Source organism: Terrapene carolina, unplaced genomic scaffold (genome assembly GCF_002925995.2).
Source record: "Terrapene carolina triunguis isolate 2854851 unplaced genomic scaffold, T_m_triunguis-2.0 Scaffold131, whole genome shotgun sequence".
Taxonomy (NCBI): domain Eukaryota; kingdom Metazoa; phylum Chordata; order Testudines; family Emydidae; genus Terrapene; species Terrapene triunguis.
In genome coordinates, this window is record NW_020664482.1 from 35,138,576 (window position 1) to 35,166,329 (window position 27,754).

A 27,754-nucleotide genomic window follows, 5' to 3' on the forward strand; every position below is an offset into this window, starting at 1 on the left:
CGGGACTTCAGGGAAAGGGAGCCTCGGAGAAGCTCGAGGTAAGGGCGGCAGCTTCGCCATGGCTTCACTTTCGTAAGGGGCATGCGCAGGGAAGTGGCCGCATGCTCACTAGGCCAGCGTTCAGGGTAGGCGCATGCGCAGAAGGGTGCCGTGGGCTCTCTCCTACCGGCCGGAGCGGGTGGGGGGAGGAGGCGGCAGCAGCAGGGAGCCAGCTTGCGGGGGAGCCGCCTGTCTGCCCTGCGGTGTGTGCAGCGCCTATGGGGCCCTGAGGAAGCCGCTCGCAGCACAGGAGGCCGTCGCTCAGGGCAGGACGATGGAGAACCAGGCGGCCCCGGGCGCCGGGGGCGAGGACACCCCGGGCTCCGGCAGGGCGAACCTCAAGCGCAGCGGGCGCGCCGCGGAGGAGGAGAACAGGAACAAGCCCAAGCTGGTGAGGGAGCTGCGGGGCTGAGGGCACCGCGGGGGCAGGCACGTGCCGGGCACGGTGGGAGGAGGTTGGAGGGCGTGTGGCGGGGGCGGGAGGCTGGCATGGGGCTGGAGTCACGCGGTGCGGCTCTAGGTGTCCTCCCGTCCTGGTGCTGTCCCTGCTGCTGCCGCCGCCCCGGCGGTTGGTAATAGGGTTTGAGAACCGGGCGGGTCCTGCGGAGCGGTTTGCGTGCCCCTCAAGCCTTGGGTATTGTGCATGGAAAAGCCCTGCCGGTCTCTGAGACAGCTGTTGCACGCTAACCCTAGCACCCGGTTGCAACCCGAGAGGAGGCGCGGGGCGCGCGGAGGGCCCTGAGCTCGGGCTGAGCGCGTGATGCTGACTTTAAAACATTGCTCCTTCAGGAACTGTTCCCCCCGCGAGACAGGACCCGTGACTCATAGCAACAAGTACGGGTTCTGCCCCGAATCCGCCTGTAAACCACGTTTGGGCTGCCTCTTTCCAGGGGGCTCTGAATTCAGCCGTGGTGTGGCAGCTTAAGGGACTTCACGTGCTCACACCAGGGCTGAACTAAGTAATCACTGGGGTAACCTTGACCGTGCTACACCTGTTCTGGGATCAAGACCACACTACTGATTCTTTGATAATCAACACACCAAGAAGTACATATATGCAGCCAGTGCACTTCATAAAGTGCCTTCTAAATGTGAAAATAATTAGTAATTTTAAAGTCACCATTGGGGTTCAGTGGCTAACTTGAAGACTCAGAATGTATTAATCTAACTTTTCAGCAACTACGCATTTTTTAAGTCTTGTTCATCTTGCACAGTGGAACTTAACTGGTTTCTTAAAGTAACTGCATTTACTTATTTCAGGCATTACCTCTATGCTTTTGTGGTTGGGTTCCCCATGAAGAGATGGAATAGGCACTTATAAAAAGCTAAATTTTACCAGATCCCTATACTGGCAACTAGGAGACTGCTAGATGAATTTACCAATTTGTCTTCTTACTTGTTAGTGATAAGGGGGCTATACTGCTCAATTCTCATTATGTTTATGCTAAAAAAAATTTGTAAGGCAATACATGTTGAAATTCGATGCCAACAGGTGTTATGGGAGTCCAGAAGTAGGAAATAGTGGCTAGCTTCACTATAATGGAGAGATTTAAATGAGTTTTAGGGACATTACTTCATGATGGAGACAGGTAGTTCAGTATTGCTTGTTCCCTGCAGTTTGTCTAATCGGCAAGACTATTCCCAGACTCAGATTTGTGTGGAGAAAATCCCAGGTATTTGCCAGTGGTAGGTAGATTTACTTCCATGAAACAAGACATATTCTTTCAAAGGCACCTTTCTCTCATTCTCTTTCACTCCTTTGTCAGTGAGAACCATATGTTTGTTTTAGACCCTTTGCACTCAGTGGAACTGCTCAATGCCTAAAATTACTCCAGTATTTAGGTTTGCAGGATCAGGTACTAAACCTCGTTCTTATAAAACTAGCAATATTAAAAAAAAAATCCATATTAGCTTTCAACTTTTGTAGCTTTGTTTGGGAATTAGCATCTTGTTGTTGCAGGGGTGGTGGTGGGTGTACAGAATGCTTGATATACACCAAGCTGGGGAGGTGTAGGGTAAAAAGGCAACTTGCCACAGGTGGCTGCTATGGTGGCTCAGACCTTCCAAGGGGAAATTAAGCTGTGCTCAGCTGGAGAGTTGCTCCATAATTTAGAAGTGAGCTTGTTAAATTTTGTTGGTTTAAACTGTAGCTGAGAGGAGCTGCTTTCCTCAGTGGATTCAATCCCCTGAGCTTCAAATGAGTTTTCTCATGCACCTTAATCTTAACTTCCTTGTCTTTGTACAGGTAATAAGGGTAATGGAATATTTAAAGGAGTGGAGGGGACGGGAGGGGAATTCCACTGTACTTCTACCTATGACTTTTGAGTTGTCTGAAATTAAATTATTGTGTGTGTACATGATAGTTTGGTATAGTTGGGTTACTCAGGATCTGCCAAATTGAGTAAGTTATGCAAGTCATCCCAAACTAATGCCAATAAAGACTCATTGTGCCTCAGCATCTTACAGTGTATTTTGTATATGGCAATACCTTGTAGAAAAAGTGTTTACCTCCACAATGCCATTCTATAAAACTTGAAATTTGACTTAAATCTGTAAGTCTAGGCTTCCATATTACAGGACCTTGAGCTCAACAGCACTTTGTTAAGAGGGAGAGAAAGTATGCACTGAGGGCAGCAAGGGGAAACTCTAAACATGATCTGATTAACCATTCATATAACAACTGGATTAAGGAGTAACATCCCTGTCCTTGGTAGGCATGGAAGAGAACTGTGTTGCATGACAAATGCTGGGGTCTGCACTTGGCAACTGTACAAAAATTCTCTTCCAAACTTTCATCAGAATTTATCGTATGTATCAGATCAGTGCCACCATCTCCAGGGTTGGTGGTGAGTTCTACCTTTAGGGAAGAATTAGCTTTATGGGAGCTGCTTTAAAAATGTGCTTGGGTGTGCATGTAAGACATGGTCCCAGATGAGGTGGATTACTCAGCAACAAATCTGAGGTAATTTAATCTGCGTGACTGGCATATCAAATTGCTATGAAATTCACCCTTGGAATTTCATTGTTGTGCATGTACTAGGTAAATTGGTTTATGGCTCTGTTTTATTTGTGACTATGATTTAGAGCAGTGGTCCCCAAACTTTTTTGGTTGTGCCTCCCCTTACATCATCTGTGCCCTCCAGGGGCTGGGAGCCAGCGCTACAAGTGAGGCCACGGTCAGGAGCTGAGCCATGCTGAGAGCAGAGCTGCAGCTGGGAAAGTGGCCGGGATTGAGTGGCCATGGTCTGAGTAGAACTGGGGGCAGAGCGGCGCTCCCTTCCCACCCTCTGTGGAGGCTGACCCGTGCCCCACAGTTGGCGACCAAGTTCCGTCCCTGACAGATTTTTGCCCCAGGTCTTTAAATGGCCCCCTCAAGGATTGAACTCATAACGCTGAGTTTAGCAGGCCAATACTCAAACCCCTGAGCTATCCCTCAGGTCTGCCTCTTACCTAAGTTTGTGAGTTACAACAAAACCAAACAACATAAAAAAATCCTGTGTGTGAAAGTATTTTGTCTATAGTCTCCCTGGTTCTATATAGTCAGTTTCTTCATAATTTGAAACAGAGAGAAACTTAGAAAGAAAATGTGACTATGAAATACAAATTGGCACCTTAATTGAAGAAAGGTATATTACTGGCTTCACTGTCTAAAACTTAAAGTTAAAAAGGAACATAATTTCACATGTTATATTGTGAAAATTAAGAATAGAAGCACCCAAGTATGTATACATTGGCACTAAAAAGGCTTTTCACTTTCTGACCTGTCTACATTTAAAATAGTATAGCTTATTGTTTAAAAATAAGTAGTGTTAAACAGATTTGTTGTTCCTAATGTTGACTTCACAGTTGAGTAATGCTATGATGCAACTACAAAAGCAGGGTTTTTTGCATCTGATCATGATAGTGAAGTACACTCTTTTGAGATAAGCAACTATTGACTAAAATATCAAAGGGTCACTGCAGCTATCGAAATGTTTATTGGTTGAATGTGACATACAGGCATATTTGAGAGAACTGTTTCTTGACACACATGATGATATTATGAAAAAGAAATCTAGAGCACAGTATCTCAATTGACCAACTTCATTTAAACAAGTAGGGTTAAAGCCTTTGTAATGGATGCTCAAAGATATTGTCTACAGAGCAAACATAATACTGTATGTCTGCATCAGGATTATACACCTGTGGTTGACATAGCTCAGGTGTGTCTTAATACCATAAATGTTAACTTACTCAAATGTTTTGACCCTCTCAGCAGGAGCAGTTTAGCACTGGTGCACCTGAGGCCTCTTAGGTGTCTACACAGCAACTAGACTTACATGTCTGGCCCATGCCAGCCAACTTGAGCTCACAGGGCTTGGGCTGTGGGGCTGTTTCATTGCTGCATAGACTTCCGGGCTTAGGGTGCAGCCTGAGCTCTGGGACCCTGTGAGATGGGAGGGTCCCAGGGTTTGGGCCCGGAAGTCAACACAGCAGTGAAACAGTTCCACTAGCCAGAGTCCACTGGCACAGGCCAAATATAAGGAGTTAGATATTTTGCTGAAGTGAAGGACAGAAGACTTGGAACTTAAGGCTCACCTATAGTTGAGGAGGGCAACTTGATTTGTGGCTTATCTTTTGAGGGCTTGTTTAACTAGAATTTTAAAAATAGCAAACTGCTAATAACTTCTTGCATAAAGCCTAACTAATCTGAGGCACTTGGTATCAGGAAGTGCTATTGATGCTAAGAATTCCATAGGATGCTGATTACTCCCAAATTTTTATGGATAAAAATCTACTGTTGGACAAACAAAGCTAAAGCATTTATCCTACATGCTTAGAGATGGAAGCAAATGGCTTGAAGTTAGGAAGATAATTTACATAGGAGTATGTTACAACACTATTGTCTCTGTGAGTTGTTATTAACATTTTTTAATGCATCTAATACTAGCCGGTAACAGAGAAGGTACTGTACTACATAATCCAAAAGTCCGTATTGGAGTAGTTTCACTCATCATTCTCTCTCATCTCCTTAGTCATGTTTTAGTTTCCCTTCCTGTTCACTTCACATTGTTCCTGTGATGATAGAGTGCTCTCTCTGCATGCTCTCCTAGGTTTTGCTTAACTAGTGGTAGTTCTATTGCTTGCAAGTATAAGAAGTCATCAAAGCAGAAATGGATCAGTGTTGGACAGAGGAAGAGGAGCAGAGATGTTAGCGAGTTGCTCTTGAACATTTTGCAAGAGAAAGTAGTGGGTTGCAATTGGGCTCTTTTTCAGGACATTTTAAGTAGGTTGGGCAGTATAAAACAAAATATATGGTCTCTGATACTGTTTCACAAGGCTTGTAGCCATACCCTGTCAAACTTGGATCTCTTCTGATGACAAAAACTGAGCAGGGTTGGATATACATGAAAGAAAACCCTGCCTCTTAAGGTAATTCCCCCTTGTCCCTAAGGTGTTACATCTAGCAGTGTAATTAAAACAGTTGTTTGGAATGCTTTGAAGCCTATTTATGGCTGAAATAAGTGGTTGATAGGTGTGTATTTTCAAACAGTTCCCTAAAGTTTGACATGCAGTTATATTTGTTTCTAGTTTTGGTATGTGAAAAGCCATTGAGAAATTGGTCATCCTTTGCAATCTTAGGGGGATCTGATTGTGCAGTGGCAATGATAAAAATGGTGAGAATAGTTGAAACACCAGTGTTTACCACTAGTAAGGAGTATAGCTAATTGTTAAAACTCAGTATTTTGAAGCATGTTGCTATACTTTGACCCAAGCATCATTTGTCTGGGTATACCGCAAGAAGGACAGGAGACTTGTTATTGGTTTTAATTAGGCCGCAACTTTATTATATAGATGTCTTGGATTACCTGGCAGATAAAGTGTACAGTGCAGGCAAATCCATGCTTATTCAAATCAATTTTCCGGGGCTTCCACCAACCCCCCTTGTTTCCATCCAGATCCCGCAGCCGACCCATGGCTTGGACCTTACCATCCACCAGCCTTGTAAGAGGATTAAGGAGGGCTATGAGAATGGGGGGGAGGGGGTTGGCTCCCTGCCGTACCAATCATAGGAGTCCCCAACCCCCTCCCCCGTTCTATTCCTTTATCCAGTACCTCCTTTTAAGTCCTTTACCAGGCCATTTATCTGGTCACTGGCTGCCCTCCTTATGGAGTACCTGCACTGAACATCCACCCAATATTACAAAATAAGTTGCGACATATGGCCTACCACCTTTTCTATTCACCAGAAAAGGTCCATCCTCACACCCGCTGTGGGGAAGGCGAAAAAACCATACTCCACAAAGCCAATTCTCGTGGTGTGGGAAAAATTCATTCACAGCCCTCCTTTAAAAAGGGTGACTAACGTAATGCTCACAGCAGGTCCTAACCCAGCATGCCATTCACCTCCACTAGGGGAGGGAGGGTGGGTGCTGGCTTCCTTGCTGCCTGGACAGAGAGACTTGCCCCACCCAGGGCACATTCCTGGGGTGGGGGATGTGTGAGTCGTTGCTGCAAAGCTGACCTTTTATAGCAGTTTCTGACCTTCTTTCTCTCCATTCCCCCCCCCTCCCCCCCCAACCACAAAGCAGAGCTGGCCTTCTTTGGGTAAGCCCAGACAGATTCTGCCCCCCTTTAGTTGTGGTGCAGTCAGTATCTAGAACCAAAACTACAGTCAAACCTGGCTATCCATCTCCATGGCTTTAACATGCCTATTCACAATGTATAGATGTGTAAGACTGTCTAGCATTGAGACATATCATCAATTAAAATAGACAAAGCTGCACTTGCTCTGTGACTCTTAAAAGTGAATGCTAGTTTTTAGTAAGTTACTGACCAGTCTGCTTTTCTCATGTACAACTCACAAGTTTTCACTTGATTATTCATCATTATTCTTCAGATTTCCAACCACAAGCTGCTTGACAGTTATGAGATGAGTAAAATGAATGAGTGCTTTCTTGCAGTCTTGCATGTATTTTATGCAAGTTCTGTTTAAGTTAAGAGTTTATCTAGGCATTTTCCTCTTGATGACTTTTCTTCAGATAGCAGATACTCATCCTTTGGAGCATGTTTTAGGGAAATCTGGAGAATTTGATTATCTTCAGAATCTTATTTTCATGTGAAAGTTGGCGATCAAGAAACTTTTTAGTGGTTGTGTAACAATTGCTAACATTGCAGATAGACTTGTAATCAAACTTTGGATCAACTTAAACTTGTGTACTGCATTGGAATCAAATCTTCTGTTCCTGCTCATCTGTATGAAATAAAATAGCAGAGTGTGCAAATTTCTTAAGATGCTTTCTTCATTTGCAGTCTTCTAATAAGTAAATAAACCTTCATCTTATTTTGCTGCTTAGAAACTTTGTGAAGCTTTAGTGCAGTGGTTGGTTACTAACCTTTTATGTAACTGTCATCTCAGGAGGTTGCAGACACTTTCAGAAAGTTAACCTCCATCCTCTACAAAATCAGGCCCCTCCAAGAGAGAAATCTTGAGTCGACAACCCACAATTGCTAGTCAAATTGGATAATCTTGGCGAAGATTAATAGGACACAATGATATGTAAATTTACTTGGGCTAAATTACATATAAAATATAAATATTTTACGTACATAAATATAAATATTTTACTTTCACTTGGTTTTTTATTTTAAACTTTAAAAGCAATGATAACTTGCAGTGCCAGGGAAGGCTTTGAGACGCACAGACAGTTGCAGTGCGTGCAGATTATGTATGGACTTAATTATTCTTTCTGTCCTCTTTATCAATTTGTGCATAAGTAATATTTTTTTGGGTGTGGAAAAGTCTGAAGTTGCATTGGATTAGTATTGCCCTCTCACAGCGGTAGAGTGAAGGTATTGGGGAACTGTGAAACTATAGGCAACTATAATATTGTCACTACATCCAAGTGAATCCACTTAAATCAGATGGTGGCTGTGAATAGGGGCCTGGGGGTGCGGGGGAAGGGGAAGGGAGTTGCTCTTCTACTTCAAGTTGTATAAGGGAAGCCAAGTGAAAAAAGTATAACACAATAGTTCATAGAATTCTGTTTTTTGGTAACTGTAAAAAGTGTGTTTTGTTGAATGAGTTTTCCAGCTTGTGTGTTTACTTTAGGACACGCAGCGAGACAACTGGGAATAGTTATAAAAAAAGAAACAATACTTTCACAAACCACATTAGTTTCATGTTGATTGCAGTTGAGAAATAGGAAGATTTTTAAAAGTAGGGCTGTCAAGCGATTAAAAAAAATTAATTATGATTAATCGCACTGTTAAATAATAATAGAATACCAGTTAAATATTTTTGGATGTTTTCCACATTTTCAAATATATTGATTTCAATTACAACACAGAATACAAAGTGTACGGTGCTCATTTTATATTTATTTTTATTACAAATATTTGCACTGTAGAAAACAAAAGAAATAGTATTTTTCAATTAACCTAACACAAGTACTGTAGTACTATCTCTTTATACTAAAATGTAGAATTATGTACAAAAATAACTGCACTCAAAAACAAAACAATGCAAAACTTTAGAGCCTACAAGTCCACTCAGTCCTACTTCTCATTCAGCCAATCACTAAGGCCTTGTCTACACTGCCACTTTACAGTGCTGAAACTTTCTCGCTCAGGAATTCAGTCACAAATTTAATTAATGCATTATTGTTTTAATTAGTGTCATCAGCATGGAAGCATGTCCTCTGGAATGGTGGCCAAAGTATGAAGGGACCTACGAATGTTTAGCATATATGGCACGTAGATACCTTGTGATGCCGGTTACAAAAGTCCTATGTGAATACCCGTTCCCGCTTTCTGGTGACATTGTAAATAAGAAGTGGGCAGCATTATCTCCTGTAAATGTAAACAAACTTGTTTGTCTTAGTGATTGGCTGCATGAGAAGTAGGACTGAGTGTACTTGTAGGCGCTCAAGTTTTGCATTGTTTTGTTTGAGTGCAGTTATGCCACCCCGGAGCTGCTTAGGTAAGTGGCGCCGGGCCAGAGCCCGAACCCCTCCTCCACCCTGCCTCCCAACCCCCTGCCCTGAGCTCCCTGCTGCACCCTGCACCCCTCCAGCACCCCAACCCCCTTCCCTGAGCCCCCTCATACACTCTGCACCCCTCCTCTGCCCCAATCCCTTGCCCTGAGTCCCTTCCTGCATGCCGCACCCCTTCCCACACCCCGTATTCCCTCCTACACCCCAACCCCCTGCCTCGGCCCTGCATACAATTTCCCCACCGAGATCTTGCATGATCTAAAAAATAAAAAGGAGTCATATAAAAAATGGAAACTAGGACAGATTACAAAGGATGAATATAGGCAAACAACACAGGAATGCAGGGGCAAGATTAGAAAGGCAAAGGCACAAAATGAGCTCAAACTAGCTAAGGGAATAAAGGGGAACAAGAAGACTTTTTATCAATACATTAGAACCAAGAGGAAGACCAAAGACAGGGTAGGCCCACTGCTTAGTGAAGAGGGAGAAACAGTAACAGGAAACTTGGAAATGGCAGAGATGCTTAATGACTTCTTTGTTTCAGTCTTCACCGAGAAGTCTGAAGGAATGCCTAACCTAGTGAATGCTAATGGGAAGGGGGTAGGTTTAGCAGATAAAATAAAAAAAGAACAAGTTAAAAATCACTTAGAAAAGTTAGATGCCTGCAAGTCACCAGGGCCTGATGAAATGCATCCTAGAATACTCAAGGAGCTAATAGAGGAGGTATCTGAGCCTCTAGCTATTATCTTTGGAAAATCATGGGAGACGGGAGAGATTCCAGAAGACTGGAAAAGGGCAAATATAGTGCCCATCTATAAAAAGGGAAATAAAAACAACCCAGGAAACTACAGACCAGTTAGTTTAACTTCTGTTCCAGGGAAGATAATGGAGCAAGTAATTAAGGAAATCATCTGCAAACACTTGGAAGGTGGTAAGGTGATAGGGAACAGCCAGCATGGATTTGTAAAGAACAAATCATGTCAAACCAATCTGATAGCTTTCTTCGATAGGATAACGAGTCTTGTGGATAAGGGAGAAGCTGTGGATGTGGTATACCTAGACTTTAGTAAGGCATTTGATACGGTCTCGCATGATATTCTTATCGACAAACTAGGCAAATACAATTTAGATGGGGCTACTATAAGGTGGGTGCATAACTGGCTGGATAACCGTACTCAGAGAGTTGTTATTAATGGTTCCCAATCCTGCTGGAAAGGCATAACGAGTGGGGTTCCGCAGGGGTCTGTTTTGGGACCGGCTCTGTTCAATATCTTCATTAATGACTTAGATATTGGTATAGAAAGTACGATTATTAAGTTTGCGGATGATACCAAACTGGGAGGGATTGCAACTGCTTTGGAGGACAGGGTCATAATTCAAAATGATCTGGACAAATTGGAGAAATGGTCTGAGTTAAACAGGATGAAGTTTAACAAAGACAAATGCAAAGTGCTCCACTTAGGAAGAAAAAATCAGTTTCACACATACAGAATGGGAAGAGACTGTCTAGGAAGGAGTACGGCAGAAAGGGATCTAGGGGTTATAGTGGACCACAAGCTAAATATGAGTCAACAGTGTGATGCTGTTGCAAAAAAAGCAAACGTGATTCTGGGATGTATTAACAGGTGTGTTGTGAGCAAGACACGAGAAGTCATTCTTCCGCTCTACTCTGCTCTGGTTAGGCCTCAGCTGGAGTATTGTGTCCAGTTCTGGGCACCGCATTTCAAGAAAGATGTGGAGAAATTGGAAAGGGTCCAGAGAAGAGCAACAAGAATGATTAAAGGTCTTGAGAACATGACCTATGAAGGAAGGCTGAAAGAATTGGGTTTGTTTAGTTTGGAAAAGAGAAGACTGAGAGGGGACATGATAGCAGTTTTCAGGTATCTAAAAGGGTGTCATAAGGAGGAGGGAGAAAACTTGTTCACCTTAGCCTCTAAGGATAGAACAAGAAGCAATGGGCTTAAACTGCAGCAAGGGAGGTCTAGGTTGGACATTAGGAAAAAGTTCCTAACTGTCAGGGTGGTTAAACACTGGAATAAATTGCCTAGGGAGGTTGTGGAATCTCCATCTCTGGAGATATTTAAGAGAAGGTTAGATAAATGTCTATCAGGGATGGTCTAAACAGTATTTGGTCCTGCCATGCGGGCAGGGGACTGGACTCGATGACCTCTCGAGGTCCCTTCCAGTCCTAGAATCTATGAATCTATGTGGCCCTGGGCCCAAAAAGTTTGCCCACCCCTGTACAGCAACAAACTATTTCACTTAGCAATATTCAGCAATGCAAATTCTCAAAATACATGAGCATTCAAAATACATAAAATCACTGTTCCTTCTATACTTGTTATCCAGGTTAAGAATATAAATGAATATACAAAAAATTAATGGTGCCAGATGTAACATCTACAGAATGTACAATAGTATAGTATTTTTTTTGGATTTACACTGAAGATAAAAACAGACCAGCTGCCATCAGTGCATGCTTTCATGGTTACATTTTGGAAGAAAATTTTATCTTTTTTCAAAGTAAGATGGGGAAATCTGGTAATCGAGTGATTGCATCAGCGATACTTGTCAGTTGCTGCAGACATGGGTTGATTAGAAAACATTAATCTAAAAACTCTGCCGTCCAAGTCTCTTTGGTTGAATGTCAGTAAATTAGAAGTGCATCCTAATAGACTAAAACCAATTTGAGATGCCTACTTAGTTTACCTTAAGTGAATTTAGTGCTTATGAAAGGTGCCAGATGGGCAACACTGGAGAGAGGGGAAGCCATCTGTCCATATAACTGGTTTGGCACTGGCATTGGAGAACTGCTTCTGAACATTGTTGAGCTAGTTTTCTCTAACTATGATGATGAAAACTGGGGTGAAAGACTAATTTACCCCTTTTGCTGTCCAGGAAATGGATTGAGAACTCGTTATAAAATAGTCACTAAATAGCTTTTGGATCAATTCCCAGTACTTAATTACAGGTGAAAAGCAATGTAGCCCATACATAACTGAACAATCTAGTTGCCAAATGTCATGTCTTAATTATGGGGCTAGCTGCACCTGTGTGCGTGTACCTGTCTCTGAGAAGTTGCGCCCTTGCCCATTCTTGTCTTATGGTGGAATTTCGTTGTTGTTCTGCTTACATTAGGACTTAAGCAAATGATTCTATGTTTACAGTGGCATGTGACCATGCAGGTCTGACAATGTTTTTTGTGCTTGCCTCACCTCCCTTCTGCCAGTGATATTCACCAACACTCTTTTTTAAGTATTTTTATTTAGCAGGTAAACACAATTTGAGAAAGCACCTGAAAACCATCTACACATACATTTAATCTCATCTAACTTCATGGTTGTGCATATGACCAATCCCAGAATAATTGTTCAAAAACATTTTAAAGCCCTAATTTATTAGAATGATAACAGAGTAAGATGTTATGATCTTCAGTAGGCCTAGCTTTTAGTATTTAGGTCCAATTTAAAAAGAAATTACTTAACTGAGATAAATTAATTCAAATGTGAAGCACTGACTCCTCAAAAAAACAAAAAAAAAAAAACCAATTTTTTTTGTTAACCATGTTAATCTAGCATTGAAGTGTGAAGGTTATTGAAGACTGAACAGCTACAAAAGAAAGAGAAATTAAAAAAATAAAACGCACTAACGGTGTCATTTTAAAATGGATTTATACTAGGTAGGCAGCAGGCCAACTCTTCAAGCAGCTTAATGGCTGTGCATCTTTTTTCTGGGGTAGGAGGTTTAATGAATGTGAACCACCTTCTTCCCTCCTCCTTCCCCTCCCCCCACATCCATTCGGAGTTAATTTCTGTATGTTTGTCTAGTCAGTTTAGATTTGTAAGCTCTTTGGGAAAGAATCCATATCTCAACTTGGTTTACAAATCACATTAAACACCATGTATATTGATGGCCTAGTACACAAATGAAGAAATATAAACATACATAAAATGTTTGGCTGAAGTCTTTTAGAACGATCAAGATGACATTAACTTACAGTAAAATGCATGATCAAGACATTTAAGCAGGCTTCTAACCGATGGTACTATGATGCAATCAAAAAGGTAGGTTGCTGCCTACATCCTGAGATTCTTGCTGGAATATTTGAAAATATTTGTCCAGTCAGTTGGCTGTCCTGCCAAGCCAATCTTACTTACGTTGCCTAATTTTAGGAGGTTAATATTATTAACTTGGGTAATATGGGTTATAGGCTTGCCAATTAATTTGATTAGAAGATAAGCTTTTTGTTTCAGAATTAGGCTACACAGTGCTTTTGCATATTCACTCTACGTTCCTCGTGTCAGCAGTGCGTGTCCTCACCAGTAACTGTCAGTGTGGGGCATTGAGGGTCAGCTTCTGAAAGGCAGTAACTATCGACGTAAGTAATGCAATATCTACACTGACATTACACTGACCTAACTACATCGACTTAAGCATTATGCCTCTCGTTGAGGTGGAGTTAAGTCGGTGTAATGGGCAAGTTACATCAGTAGGAGCCCTATTTTATTGGTTCTCAAACTGCAGCCTGCAGGCACTTGCAGCCCACACAGCTGCAGCCCATGCGACATCCTCAGGGCCATACATGTAGTATATACAGTAACTCCTCACTTAACGTTATAGTTACGCTCCTGAAAAAGTGACTTTAAGCGAAACGATGTTAAACGAATCCAATTTCCCCATAAGAATTAATGTAAATGGGGGTGTTAGGTTCCAGGGAAATTTTTTTCACCAGACAAAAGACTATATATAACACACACACACACACTATAAGTTTTAAACAATTTAATACTGTACACAGCAATGATGATTGTGAAGCTTGGTTGAGGTGGTGAAGTCAGAGAGTGGGATATTTCCCAGGGAATGCCTTACTGCTAAATGATGAACTAGAACAGCTGAGCCCTCAAGGGTTAACACATTGTTGTTAATGTAGCCTCACATTCTACAAGGCAGCACAAGTGGAGGGAGGGGAGACAGCATCGCAGACAGACACACACCCTATGTGAGTGAGAGAGATGCACATTGCCCCTTTAAGTATGCTGACCCCACTCTAAGTACCTTGCCTTTTTAAGTAGATCAGCAAGTTGAGACAGCAGTTGCTGCCAGCAATCTCCCTCCGTCCTGAGCCCTGTCATGTTCCCCCGTGCCACTCTGTGGAGATGGGTAAGCGGGGGGCAGAAGCAGGTGGGAGGGGGGACACCCCGACATTAGCTCCCCTCCCACACACACAGCAAGCAGGAGGCTCCCGGGAGCAGCTACAAGGCAGAGGACAGGAGCAGCACATGGCAGTGGGGGGAGGGACAGCTGAACTGCTAGCAACTGATAGCCTGCTGGGCGGCTGCCGCACAGGGAATTTAGGGGAGCGGGGAGCTGATGGGGGGGCTGCTGGTCCACCCTGATTCCAAGCCCTCCCCAGCTAGCTCCAACTGGCTGCTCTTTCTGCAAGCAGTGGACAAAGCAGGTGGCTGCCAAACAACATTATAAGGGAACCACCTCATTGCCTTCTGGGAATGGCTGCTCTGCTTGGTGGAGAGGAGCCTGGTTATAATGATTGAACCATGTGAATGAAATGTTGTGTCTGAACAAGATGAAAGGGGGAATTTGTTGCATAAATGAACTGAGCAATCTTTTAATCTGTGGAGTCTAGCTGGATTTTGTTGGTCCTGATTACAAACTCATTGATGACTTTACTGGATGATGAAGTAAGTCTTTTGGTGCATGTTTTAGTTACAGCACTGATGGTGGTACCAGCAGATGACTCTGAAGTTTTAGACATTGCAGATGATGGACATTCATAACTTTTTAGGTCTAAGCTGGATTCTGAGACAAAATAGTAATATTCACTCAGAATATTACTCAGTGCACTGCCTTAAAAAAATTGTAAATGAAAGAATACTCCTACTGCAGCTCTTTGTACCAGTGTTTAAATGATATAATCTAAACCCAGTTTTGTAGGGAAAATAATAAATCTTAAGGATTATGTAAATCTATTTAAACTTTTAGTTATAGCAACATACCAAACAACTTGAAAAAAAAGTTAAAATTCCTAAATGCCTAAACGTTACTTTTAAACAGGAAATCTTCACCTAGGATGTTTGATTATCATAGAATCATAGGAACCTTGAGAAGTCATCTAGCCCAGTCCCCTGCACTCCTGGCATGACTAAGTATTATCTAGACCAGGGGTCTCAAACACGCGGCCCGCGGACTTATTTGCTGCAGCCCGCCAAGCTCCCCACGTCCCCCCTGCCTCCCCGGGTGGGAAGAGGCGGGGCCTCATGGAAGGGATGGAGTGGGGACGGGGCCAGGGTCGTTTCACGTGGGGGTTGTATTTTTATATGAAAAGGTGTCAGTGATGCAGCCCTCGAGCCAATATACTAGTCCTCATGTGGCCCTCGTGGTGATTTGAGTTTGCGATCCCTGATCTAGACCATCCTTGACAGGTGTTTGTCTAACCTGCTCCAATGATGGAGATTCCACAACCTCCCTAGGCAATTTATTCTAGCACTTAACCACCCTGACAGAAAGTTTTTCCTAATGTCCAGCTTAAAACTCCCTTGCTGCAATTTGAGCCCATTGCTTCTTGTCCTATCCTCAGAGGTTAAGAAGAAGAATTTTTCTCCCTCCTCCTTGTAACAACTTTTATGTTCTTTAAGACTGTTATGTCCCCTTTGTCTTCTCTTTGCCAGACTAAACAATCCCAATTTTTTCAATCTTCCCTCCTAGGTCATGTTTTCTAGACCTTTAATCATTTTTGTTGCTCTTCTCTGAACTTTCTTCAATTTGTCTACAACTTTCTTGCAATGTGGCACCAAGAACTGGACACAATACTCCAGTTGAGACCTAAACAGCGCAGAATAGAGGGAAAGAGTTACTTCTCCTGTCTTGCTTACAACATTCCTGCTAATACATCCCAGAATGATGTACACTTTTTTGCAACAGTGTTACGCTGTTGACTCATATTTAGCTTGTGGTCCACTATGACCCCAAGATCCCTTTCCGAAGTACTCCTTCTTAGGCAGTCATTTCCCATTTTGTATGTGTGCAACTGATTGTTCCTTCTTAAGTGAGTACTTCGCATTTGTCCTTACTGAATTTCATCCTATTGACTCAGCAGGTAGAGAAGGCTCAACTGGCGAAGTTTCTTTTCATCTGTTCGACAGGCAGTGAATGTTGTCCACTGTTGACATCAGAGGAAAGTTCCAGCAATACTAAGGCCTTTCTACACTATACAAAACAGTGGAGGTCTACACACTGAAATGCTCCTCTGCCAAAGTAACTCCCCTGGTATGCCAATATAATAAAAGCACCTCAATGAGAGGTATAGGGCTTATGTCAGTGTAGTTAGGACAATACAGTGTCTATGTAGACGCTGCGTTCCTTACATTGGCTGTTGGTTGTCATTCTTGTCAATTTCATGGCTTTTCTGGAGCTGTGAAATTGACAAGAAAGCCACCTCCCAGGCTGGCTGGTCTCCACTCCAAGCGGGCTACCACCCAAGGCTCCTGGCTTGGGCTGCTGCCTGGGCTTTCTGCTCCCTTTTGGAAGCCTTGCTTTCCTCCAGGGTCCCAGCTCACTGCCGGGAGCACGGCAGCCAACTGGACGCCCAGCATGGATCTTCCAGCTGAGAGCATGGGGGCAAGATGTCCCGGGCGGCTTCCCCCTGTTCCCGGCTGGGAGCATGGAGGCAAGAAGCCCCAGGGGGCAGCCGCGCTCCCAGTGGGCAGCTGAGGGAGCTGAGAACCCTTATCTCAGTCCCACACGTTGCCCCTCTTCAGTTAATGGAAGAGCTCCTGGTGAGGCCACGCACCACTGACAGAAGGAGGGTAGTGTGGACATCAGCCACTGCAGTAATTAATGTGGTGGCTGTAAGTTGACCTAATGTAGATCGACTTATCTTTCAGGTGTAGACATAGCCTAAATCAGGTACCCAGAGCCAGGGAGTTAAACTGTACACACTCTAAACTTGTCTGGCATGTGCTTTCTGTTTGGGCTAAAAGGCTGTCAAGGCTGAATCCCCACTCTGGCCCTTCGAGTGCAGAAGGTGGGGGCCCGCAAGGATTCTAAAAATTAATACTGGCCCTCTAGGCTTGTATTAAACTCCCAAGGTTACAGCTTTTCTCTGACCTTGGATGGGTAGATGCTTCCACCACCCAAGAGCAAAAACCCCTTTGAGAACCTAGAATTTCTTCCTGTGGTGTACCCTCCACCCTTTCACCCCTACTCCTCCCGGGAAGAGCTGAGAAATAAACCAAAGGAAATCAGCTGTTGCCACCAGCTAATTAAATAACATGTGCACAAACCTCTTAGGACACAAAATCCAATCTTGTTCTTAAAAAAGGTAAATTTTATGACAAACAAAAAGAAAGAAAATACATTTGAAACTCAGGCTATTGCTAGATTTAAAAAACCCACTTACAGAATTTCAGTATCAAAAATAACCTTCTTGAGGTCTAGCTTAAAGATTACAAGCAAAACAAAAGCATTTGGGGTTATGGACAGAGGAGTCCACAAGCCATAAAGAAATAAACAGATAAACGTAATCACGTCTTCCTAGACATTCCCTGATCTACTTACCTATCTGGGGTTTTAAATGAGTAGTTTCTAGGTATCATTTGATGATTTTTCATACCTGGCCCAAGCTTTTACAGCATAGCTGCTCTGTCCCTTCTTTCCGGGAGAACAACACAGACTGACAAAGGGGAAGTTTCCCCCCCAATTTTAAAAAGTTCTAGCCTTTCCATTGGCACTTTTGGTCAGGTGCCCACTCCCTTCCTTTTACCTCTGCAGGGAGGCTTTTTACCCTTTACAGGTAAAGCAAGTAGAGAACAGCTACTAAAAGGGATTTTATAGCTAGCTGGGTCCATAAAAGGGAACTTATCACCCCTTTCATTTATCACAAAGTCTGCCAAGCACTGTAGTAAAATGTTAATACCCAGATGCAAACATTACATTTGGATGGATCAAAGACTCCATTGATGGACAGAGAGGTTGGTTGGGTGCCCTCATAGTGTGCTTCCATACTGTCACCCAGTCACCTATCCTCTCTGGTTTTCTGGTTTCACCCATGTGTTTGTTTACCAGTCCTTGGTGAGATGTTAATGGGAGGAGATACCTCTGTACGTGCTTTGCTTTAGCGAGGCTATGAGTGGGGGATGAGGTCCAGACAAACCTTTCATCTTCTCCACCTCTCTCTAGTTCGAAGAATATTGTTCTTTCAGGGCACTGAGTGAAGCTGCCCAGCTATCCCTCCTTGAGGAGGGAAGACACCCTTTCTAGGTGGATAGGCTTTATTAAAAGAAGCAAAACAAGTGACTTGCAAAAGCATACATGATGTGAATTTTGAGCAAAGTCTGGTGACAAGTGAAGTGTCCTTAATGGGCCAACAACACATAGTGTCTGGCTTCAATATAAATTTTACCTGTTGGGTACTATGTAGGAATACAACACACATGTATGATGTCAGTACATAGCCAATATTAATAACTTCAGGAAACAAAATGACACATGCATATAAATAGGATAATCATGCTTAGCAAATCGTAACAATTGATGTCTTATATGACACTTTGAATATGACCTTTTATATCATGGATATTGCCATGGTTAAACAACTACAACAAATCTTGTACAATCAGACAGTGTCACAGTAGGCTCCCTTTCTCACAAAAGGAAAATTTCTGATTTCCAGAAAGTAAGTTCCTTCTGATGGTCCAACGAACAGCCAGACAAGCCTTTTCCTTACTTTTTAGAGATTTACTTTGGCCCCATTGGATCTGCTTAACTCCTGCCAACTAGGGCATCTCCTAGGAGCTGCAGATCATGATCTAAAAAGTTGTCTAATTAGTGGTGTGGGTTTTTTGTTTTGTTTTTGTTTAAGATAAATTCACAATTGAGTTGGAAAGTGTTTGCATTCCCACACACTCTGGGAAATGGCGTACTCTGGGGAAGAAGGTTCTGTAGTGATGTGAAATAGCAGCTTTGTAAATGTTTGACTACCTGGCTCAAGTACTGCAAGTAATAGATTATTTTGTCTACTTTTATCCCGTTTATCAAGGCTTCCCAAATAGGCAGAATGGAATTGACTAGAAGTACATCAGTATCACACATGTCCTTTATTCAGAAATATCACACATTTCAAACTTTAAGTTTAACCTTAGCTCTGAATTTCTGGGTTCATAATGCTTATTTTTGGGATAAAGAAAACTTTTTTGAAATGCTTTACCCTAAAGCATCTTTGAATTTGGACTCCATCTAAGTATAGTCTTCTTGAGAAACTTCCTTTTTGTCAGTCAACATTTCACATATGGATGCTAAAACCCTTTTATCATGTTGATATCTCTAATGAATTGGGTATAAAAATATTGTTCCTCTGAGTGGTACCAGAATTCTGGGCCTGGTCTACAGTGTGTGTGTGTGTGTGTGTGGGGGGGGGGGTCCATCTAAGTTATGCATCTTCAGTTACATGAATAACGTAGCTGAAGTCAATATATTTAGATTGACTTACCGTGGTATCCTCACTATGGTGAGTCGACTGCTGCCACTCCCCCCCGTCGACTCTGCCTGCGCCTCTTGCCAAGCTGGAGTACAGGAGTCGACGGGAGAGCGCTCGGGGATCAATTTATCGTGTCTAGACTAGACATGATAAATCGATCTCTGCTAGATCGATCGCTGCCTGCCGATCCGGCCGGTAGTGAAGACATATACCCCTGGTGCCTTGTAAATTGCCTTCCTAGTGAAGGATAAATTAGTGACATGGAGTCTAGGTATGTTTGAAATGGTACTTGATGTAATTATGTACACAGCAGTCCTGGATCAGGTGGTCACAATCAGAATGCAGGCAGTCCCTTCATGGAAATCTCAGCCTAGTTCCTGGCACCAACGATGTACAAAGTCAGTTTTAGCAGAGCGCATACCTTATTGCTATTTGCAACAGCTTCATCTAAGTCAGGGGTTCCCAAAGGTGGGGCCGTGACCGTCCCAGGTGGTCTTCCCTGGGTGGAGTTTGAGGGGAGTGGCATGGGGGGGTATGCTCCCCCCCCCCCCCAAACTGTATACACTGGCAGAGTGGCAGACGGCAATGGCTCCCGCTCAGGGCCGGAGGAGCCCAGCACTGGAGAGTGGCAGGGGGTGAGGCGGAGCTGGTGGATGGGAGAGAAGGGGCTGGCCCTGAGGGGTAGTGGCTGGAGGGTTCACTGTTTTTCCTGTTCCAAGCTGCAGTCCATGGCTGTCGGAGGTGGGAGGGTGAGTGTGGGTGATCCCGGGGCTGGAGTCCTTGGCTAACTGGGTGGGGGGTGGGCAATGCTGCCTGGAGCTGTCAGCCTGGCAGGGAGGCTCAGGCAGCAGGGCTTGCCCCTGCTGAGCCAACGGGCCAACCCCGAGGCCACCCCTTACTGTGGGCACGGTGCTCAGAGGGTGTATGACCAGGGGGAGCCTCTGGACTCAGAAGCGCCTCCCTATGCATCCCATCTTGGACACCCAGCCAGCAGCTGCTGCTCTCCGGCTGCTGTTGTCAAGAGGCAAGGAGTGGGCTGGGCCTGGGGTGTGAGGCCACGGAAGGGAGCTCGGAGTAATGGGGGAGGGAGGAGGCAGTGGGGGCTGGGAAGGCAGGGGGGCCCGGTGGGCCCCTCAGGGAAAAAAAATTTGGAACCCTTGATCTAAATGGAACTTTGGATAACTGAAATAGCCAGAAAAGCACTTCAACACTACTTTACAAGTTGTAAATTATGTAATGCTGCCAACTGGTGACTGTGCCAAAGATAGATTTGGGAAGTAAGAGGAAGGAAGAATAGCTTCTTACTTCAGAGGAAGTGAATTACCTTTCAGAAAATAGCAGCTGTTTCCCACTGCTATCAATGGGACTGTGGCAATAGGCTGCCCACAGGAAAGCAGCCCTATGTGCAGCAGGTGAGTGGAGATGTGACTGTCTTTGTCTATTAGACAAGGTGAAGGAGGTAATATTTTTTTATTGGACCCACTTCTGTTGTTAGAGACAAGCTTTCGAGCTATACAGAACTATTCTGTCTTTGCCTGTGGTAATCTGTGGCCCTATCTCCCTTGAGAATAGGGTAATAGCCATTTTCAAAGATGACAGTTGCTCATGAAATTATTTGAAAGCAGGATCATCTCTTGCTGACGATGAAGTTAAAAACAATTGCACCAAAAAGACCATTAATTATCACATTGAAATGTAACTTGAGCTCATATTGTCAATGTGCTGACAATATGGGAACTGAAGACTTTGTGTTTCATGTAAGATATTTGGGACAAAGATTTGACAAACTGCTAAACTAGAGGACATACTTTTACAATCTAATTCACAAACTATTGAGTTTACTTCTAAAATTACAGAACTCATTTAAAACTCAAACTAAATGCCATAAATCTGTGGAGGATCTACAGAATTTTTAACAACTCATTCTATCCAAGTAAAACTCAGCTCGCTCATAAGTATGGAGACATGTTCAGTGATTTGAGTGCAGAGTGCCTTGAGAGTTCAGTGCTGCACGGATGCAGAGGGCATGAGTTGCAGATTATCTGACAGTGATCCCAGTCAGGATCCTCAGCTAAGGCATAGTAAGGTCTGGTATACACCTAATACACCTGGCTACATCACTCAGAGCTGTGAAAAATGTCACAGCCTGCTTGGCATAGTTAGGGTCACCTAATCCCCACTGTAGTTGCAGTTAGGTTGATAAAAGAATTCTTCCATCTACCTAGTTGCTGCCTTTTTAAGAGGTGGTTTACTACCTACATTGATGGAAAAATCCCTTCCGTCAATGTAGCATAGATGCTTCTCTACAGTGGTACAGCTGCAATGCTGTAGCTGTGCTGCTGTAGTGCCTGCAGTGTAGACATATCCTAGGTCTTGTTATCTCATGACAAAGTATTCTTTAGAGAACTTGGATAGTACCAGGGATAGTTATTCTAGCTATGTGATTCACTTGCTTAAGAAATATATCTTTTCAGTATTACAGAAAATGTTCCATAGTTTGTTTTGTAGTGCTAGGGTGAAGACATTGATTTTAAAGACTGAGATAAAGCTGACCTCTCTCCAGGAAGGGTGTGGCAAGGTCTGTAAAACTAAAGAAAGAGATTCTTCAAGCCTATGCTCTGCAGATATGAGGCAGTGTGATCAAGGTTTTAATGTCTTCTATTAGATCTTGATAGGCTGGAGGTATTGAGTTCAAACCCACAGCCGTCAGTTCTGGTTTACTGATCATAAATGTTGTGCTTTGCTTCTTAGAAAGTAGGTGACCCATTTGTCCCATTTCATTCCCAGCTGGTAGCTTTCATGCACAAAACTTGTTCCTAAGGTTTTCTTATTGCCATTTGAACCAAGCTATGCACTGCCTAGTCCAATAAAAGATATTACCTCACCCACCTGGTCTCTATAAAATGGACGTTAGCCAAGTTCTCATCAAAGTATATGCCAAAATGCCTTTATTTACTATGTATTTTGCTGATGATGTTTCACTATTGTGAAACTAATGAGTTAGTTGTGGCACTTACAGCCCTGGAAAGCTCAGCCACAAAAGTCTGCCTGAAAATTTATTGAAGTATATCCAACGTTCTTCTGGTGGGTGATTTTGAACACACGGCAGGCTCTAGCATCTTTATGGGCAGCCATCCGGTCAAGATTGTTGACGTTCCCTATCTCAGCTTTGTCAATAAGATGGGTGGCAGCAAGAGAGAACTTGGAGCCTACACTGCAAAAGAATCAATAACAGGGCACGTAGTTGAGAATATCTTTTGCAAACCAAACACCTTGATAGGTAGAGAGATGGAGCTGAGGATATATTATGCTTCAGTGGTCAGTATTCTGGCCTATGGGACTGAAATATGGCCCCTCATTGTGAAGATTGAAAAGAAGTTGGACATCATTTGGATGAAGCATCTCTGAATGCTGGAAAACATCAAATTGTAGAAATTCAAGTGGAATGAAGATATCAGTTTTCTAACTAAACAGGTCCCACTTTGTCAAATGGTTGTACAACACTTAAGATGGTATGGTCATCTACTCCAAATGCATACCAACTTCGCAGGGAGAATCATCTTTGACTTGGTCCCAATGAAAACAGAAGGGGAAAGATTCTTCCCCATGGAAGACCTAAGATGTGATCGGTACCCCACAAGCATACACTAGATTTGGCTCAGGACAGAATTTCATGGATACACATGCACTCGGTGGCCTCTGTACTGTCCCACCAACACCATGAGAACTAACTAACTAGCTTCTGTGCTATTTTGAGGCTGGGAAGAAAGGCATCTGGTGTATTCTTGACCTTGCAACCTCCAAATTCAAAAGACTGGCCAGAAGGCTTCAGAAGGTGAAACGAGTGTTTCTTGGTCCCTCAAACAGATCTTAAAGCTGCTAGATAGCTTTGAAATGAACGCAGAGCTCGTGTCTAGAAAACATGTTCTTGCTTTTTCTGGAGCAAGAGTGATTCAACTAAGGCACTTGCCTGTTCAGTAGAGAGTGGATAGAACTTGGAGGGAAGCCTCTGTTGAATATGCAAATATGTGAAACAACTTAAGATGACATCATTCTTCGGGTTTCTGTCATTGTTCATGCTCAGAAGAGGGTACTGTTGCACAAGAGTTTTTCTTGAGTAGCCAACAGCAGTGTGAGGCCTGTTCTCGATTTCAAAGCTGCCCAGTCTCAACCAGCTTATCGGTGTACGTGAATTATCACTGTGAAAGCAAAATTGATTTCCAGTAAATGTGTAATATTTCACTTTGTAGGGGAAGTCTAAACGGTAAAATCAGTACAAAGCTCCAATATTGCCTAGCTTGCAAAATGTTTTCAAAATCACAGAAGTCTAGGCTCATTGGTTCAGATTGTAGTTAATGGTTTGAGATGATCACAGTATTTAGTTCTATGGATGCAAATGTCAATCTGTGTAGACTGAATTGGATTTGAAGGAAATGAATTAATTCTTTGTTGCTTCAGTTCTGTTAAAGCAGTTAACTCTCTTTGTTTTTCTTGTGAAAATGTCTGCCTTACCCATATGTGCAGTGTTAAGAATGGCAGTCAATTTCACTAAATTTCAGCAATTGTTAATTAGTGTTAATTTGCCTATTGATACAGTGATAACAACTCCGTATCCTTTCAGCTGAAAACTAATTCCAGCTCAGTTGTTCACCTAAATCCTATTAATGGAACTAAACCTTAGTGGAAGTCACACTTCAGGGATGCTTACTGCAATAATTTGTTTATTAAGCTGAATTATGTATTTTATATGGCAACATAGATTTAGCATTAGATTTGTTTCCTGCCATCAAAAGTTTAGCAGTCCTAATTAAAGGCAAGGAAAGACATAATTTTTCTCATGTTAACGTTACTATAAACTCTGAGTACTGTAGCAGAAGTCTCTACTTTTAAAGGTGAGTGAAGGACCTGGTCATGTTGGTGACTGGATTACATATTCATTTTTAATAAATTGATACGCAGTTGAACAGATGTGTACAAAGAGAAGTAGAAAAACAGAACAGGCTTTCAAACTGTGGTTACAACAAACAGATGTTCAACAGGGATGAATCAGTGCTGCATCACTTGCATTTAGTAACATTTGACTTTTAGGTTAGAGGTGCAGGTTTAATTTAGTGGTGTGAAATTAGATTATGGCATTCATGAATGTAAACTGAAAAAAGAATGGAATATGACCATTGTGATGTGCTGAATATACTTGAGATTAACTGGCTTCTAAGTGGTAGCAACAGTGAAGAACTTCTGTGCTATAGAAAATGGGAATCGTCAGTTGAGGGCTGACTTTTCACATAAACATACTTGGGAGTGTGTGCTTCGGCATGGTAAGCATTAGAGTCTTTCTAGAATGCATTGCTGATTTGATTACAGTTAGCAAGTTGTGTGTGATGCTGCAAAGGGTCTGTCCCCAGTTGCTCTTAGTGTCTTATCGTATTTACTTTCACAGGCAGCAGGTCTGAACAATCTCTTCCCTTCTCTGCCACTGCTTTGTGGTGGTGGTGTATTAAAAGTTAATCTTCAAGTAAATTTAAACTGGTTATATGGTTTTTATCAGACTGGTAAAGTGGCATTGGAAAAGGGCGCTGGGAGGAAATAGTTGAGCCTCACCCAATGTGAACAATAGGCTAAAACTTACTTAATGGAGGTCATGTGAGTCTAATGCAGAGGTTTCAAAATTGACTGTCACAGAAGTTTGTAGAAGAAAATACAAGTATTTGGATCCATAAGTGTGATCCTCTTAGAGAGAGCCATCTGTGTTGCTATTAGAAACGGGTCTAAGCACTCAACTAAAACACAGAATAAGGAATTGTGCACACATACGCTTTATGATATGAAGGAAGATAGGGATATAGCTCTTGCATCTATGCTCCTCGTGCCTCACAGCTCTGTACTTTTGGATCTATCAGGGTCATTGGATCTAGATGGTATCTGTCTTGGGGAGAAGGCAATCTATCCAGAGTAGCAGCAGGTGTTGTGTTTTTAGGTATGAACTATCTGGGAACCCCCCAACCCTCATTCCTCTTCTTGCATAACATCTTTGGTAGTGGCGGCTTGGCACTGTCTTCAAGATCTGTTTTTGTTACATCTGTGGTGTGATTATACTCATTCTGAGCGTACTCTCGGCCTAAAGACTAAACTCGGGCCTGGAATTGTGGTCTGCCACATTGAATCAAAATGTTGTTCTGTTCTGGTGTCTGAATGTCATAAAGGATGTTGACAAATAGGAAACGGTTCAGAAAAGAGCTACAAGAATATTAGATGTCTGAAAATACTGTGTATCAGTGTGACTAAAGCTTAGTCTACCTAGTTCAGTGTTTCTCAACCTTTTTGAGGCCAGGGACTGGCTTGCTGCCTTCCTAAACTGTCAGGGAAATCTCAGGGACCAGCACCAGTCCACGGATCGCTTGTTGAGAAACACTGACCTATTTAACTTGAGAAAAGGTTGAGGCATCTCTGGGAGAAAAATTCTAATGGTAAATGGAGGCTTAATTTAGCAGACAAGGGTATGGAAGATCCAATGACTGGAAAACTATTCTGAATAGAAATAAGCCACAGATTTTCAACATAGGTAATTAACCATTGGAACAGTTTACCTCAGGGATGTGACGAAAAATCCATCATTTACTCTTTTTGAATCAGGATTAGATGTCTTTATAAAAGGTGGTATGTAGCATTACAGCTCAGCTAGGAGTTATGGTCTTGATGCAGGAACTGTTTGAAATTCGGTGGCTTGCGTTATGAAGCAAACTAGATAGAATGATAATAGTATGTCGGGCATTAAAATCTGTGCATCAACAGAATTTGTCCTGCCAACCTGCAATCAACCTGGCGTGTGTCTGTGTTGGAAGCAATCATGTTATGGGCTGCTTCTGGTTTGGTACTGCAAGTCCCTTATCTTTAATGAACCTTATGTACTCAGATTATGGTAACAGCCTCACTCATGCCCTACACGACAATAAGGGGGGAGACCATGGAACAGTCTTCTCCTGGACACACCACAACCATTGGTTGGCTTAAGTGATTTTGTGGACAAGTATTGAAGAGGGAGCTTATTTTTCTAGTCCTTGATTTAAATTTGTTGGGCTGCCAATGTTGGCAACTGCTTTAAGGGTCTAACGCTTGATGTTAGCGTGTACCTCAACGTTAAAAGTCAGATTAGGTCAACCATGAAAGTTGAATATTAGAGGATAGGGTTGTACAAAATCAGTTGTATTGACTAATGGAAGCTAGCTGAAAATTTTGTGTTTTAATTTACAATCTTTTTGTACCTCAAAATATTTCCACTGCTGATAATATATTTACTTCTATCTGCTTGATTTCTCTAGGCTTTTAACACACACTGGATAGAACTGTCTTTATACATGTGTACTGTCTTTGTCATTATCATAACACTTCATGCCTTAAAGAAAGTAAAAGTTAAGACAGAGTACTGACTCGGTGTGCATCCAAAAAAAAAAAAAAAATGTGCATGGAATGCCATGTAATGGTTGTACAGAAGCCTTGCCTCATTCACTGTAGTGACTTTCACTAGGCACTTCAATTAGCCATGCCCGTATGTGCAGTTGATCTATGCTCTTTTCAATTTTAGTAAAAAGCAAGGCCTTATTTAATAAGGTAGCTGTATAAATACAGAATTAGTGTTTGGAAAAGTAGGGACCAAATGTAATGCACCCAAGTTGAAATTACGCTTGTGGGAACCGCTAACTTCTCACATTAGGCTTCTGAGCTACATCATATTGTAAAAAAAGCTCTTCATACTGTATCTCCTTGTACCTTTAATCTTGTAAGCTATTTGGAATAGGGACAATTCTGCCTGGCACAGTTGATTGAAGCATTGCACAGATTTTTGGGATTTCTGGCAGTAAACGTATAAAACACATTGATATACTTCCATCAGCAAACTTAAATCCAGCAACGTAATGGGTTCCCATGTGCCAGAGCTGGTGGATAGCAATCCTTTTCAAAATGACGTGCATGCTGTTTGTGGGCTATATAGTTCAGAACCATGGAAACTTATTTTCCTGAGTAAATTGAAAAATATTTATTATGTTTGTACCGGTTGATAGTGGTCATTTTAAAAGAACCAGATGGCCATTTCCTGCCAATCTTTTATTTGTTTTATGGTATCACTCAAAACCCTCCTGATCAGGATTAGGGCTCCATTCTATGAGACACTGGAAAAACTCCTTTGAAGATCGAGATCGTGAGTGGAACAGTGTGAAATCTTATTGGGTTAATGAGGCAAAAAATGGTA

The 27,754-nt window shown here is 42.5% G+C and overlaps 1 protein-coding gene across 1 annotated transcript in view; it reads left to right on the forward strand.

Annotated features, from left to right (window-relative positions):
* Positions 1-304: 304 nt before the first annotated feature.
* The window catches only part of DIAPH2 (diaphanous related formin 2), an 887,225-nt gene continuing 859,775 nt past the window's right edge, over positions 305-27,754 (forward strand). The window contains exon 1 of the mRNA XM_024202840.2: positions 305-430. Within this exon, the coding sequence (XP_024058608.1) occupies positions 314-430 (117 nt within the window). The 5' untranslated portion in view covers positions 305-313. The remainder of the gene's footprint in view (positions 431-27,754) is intronic.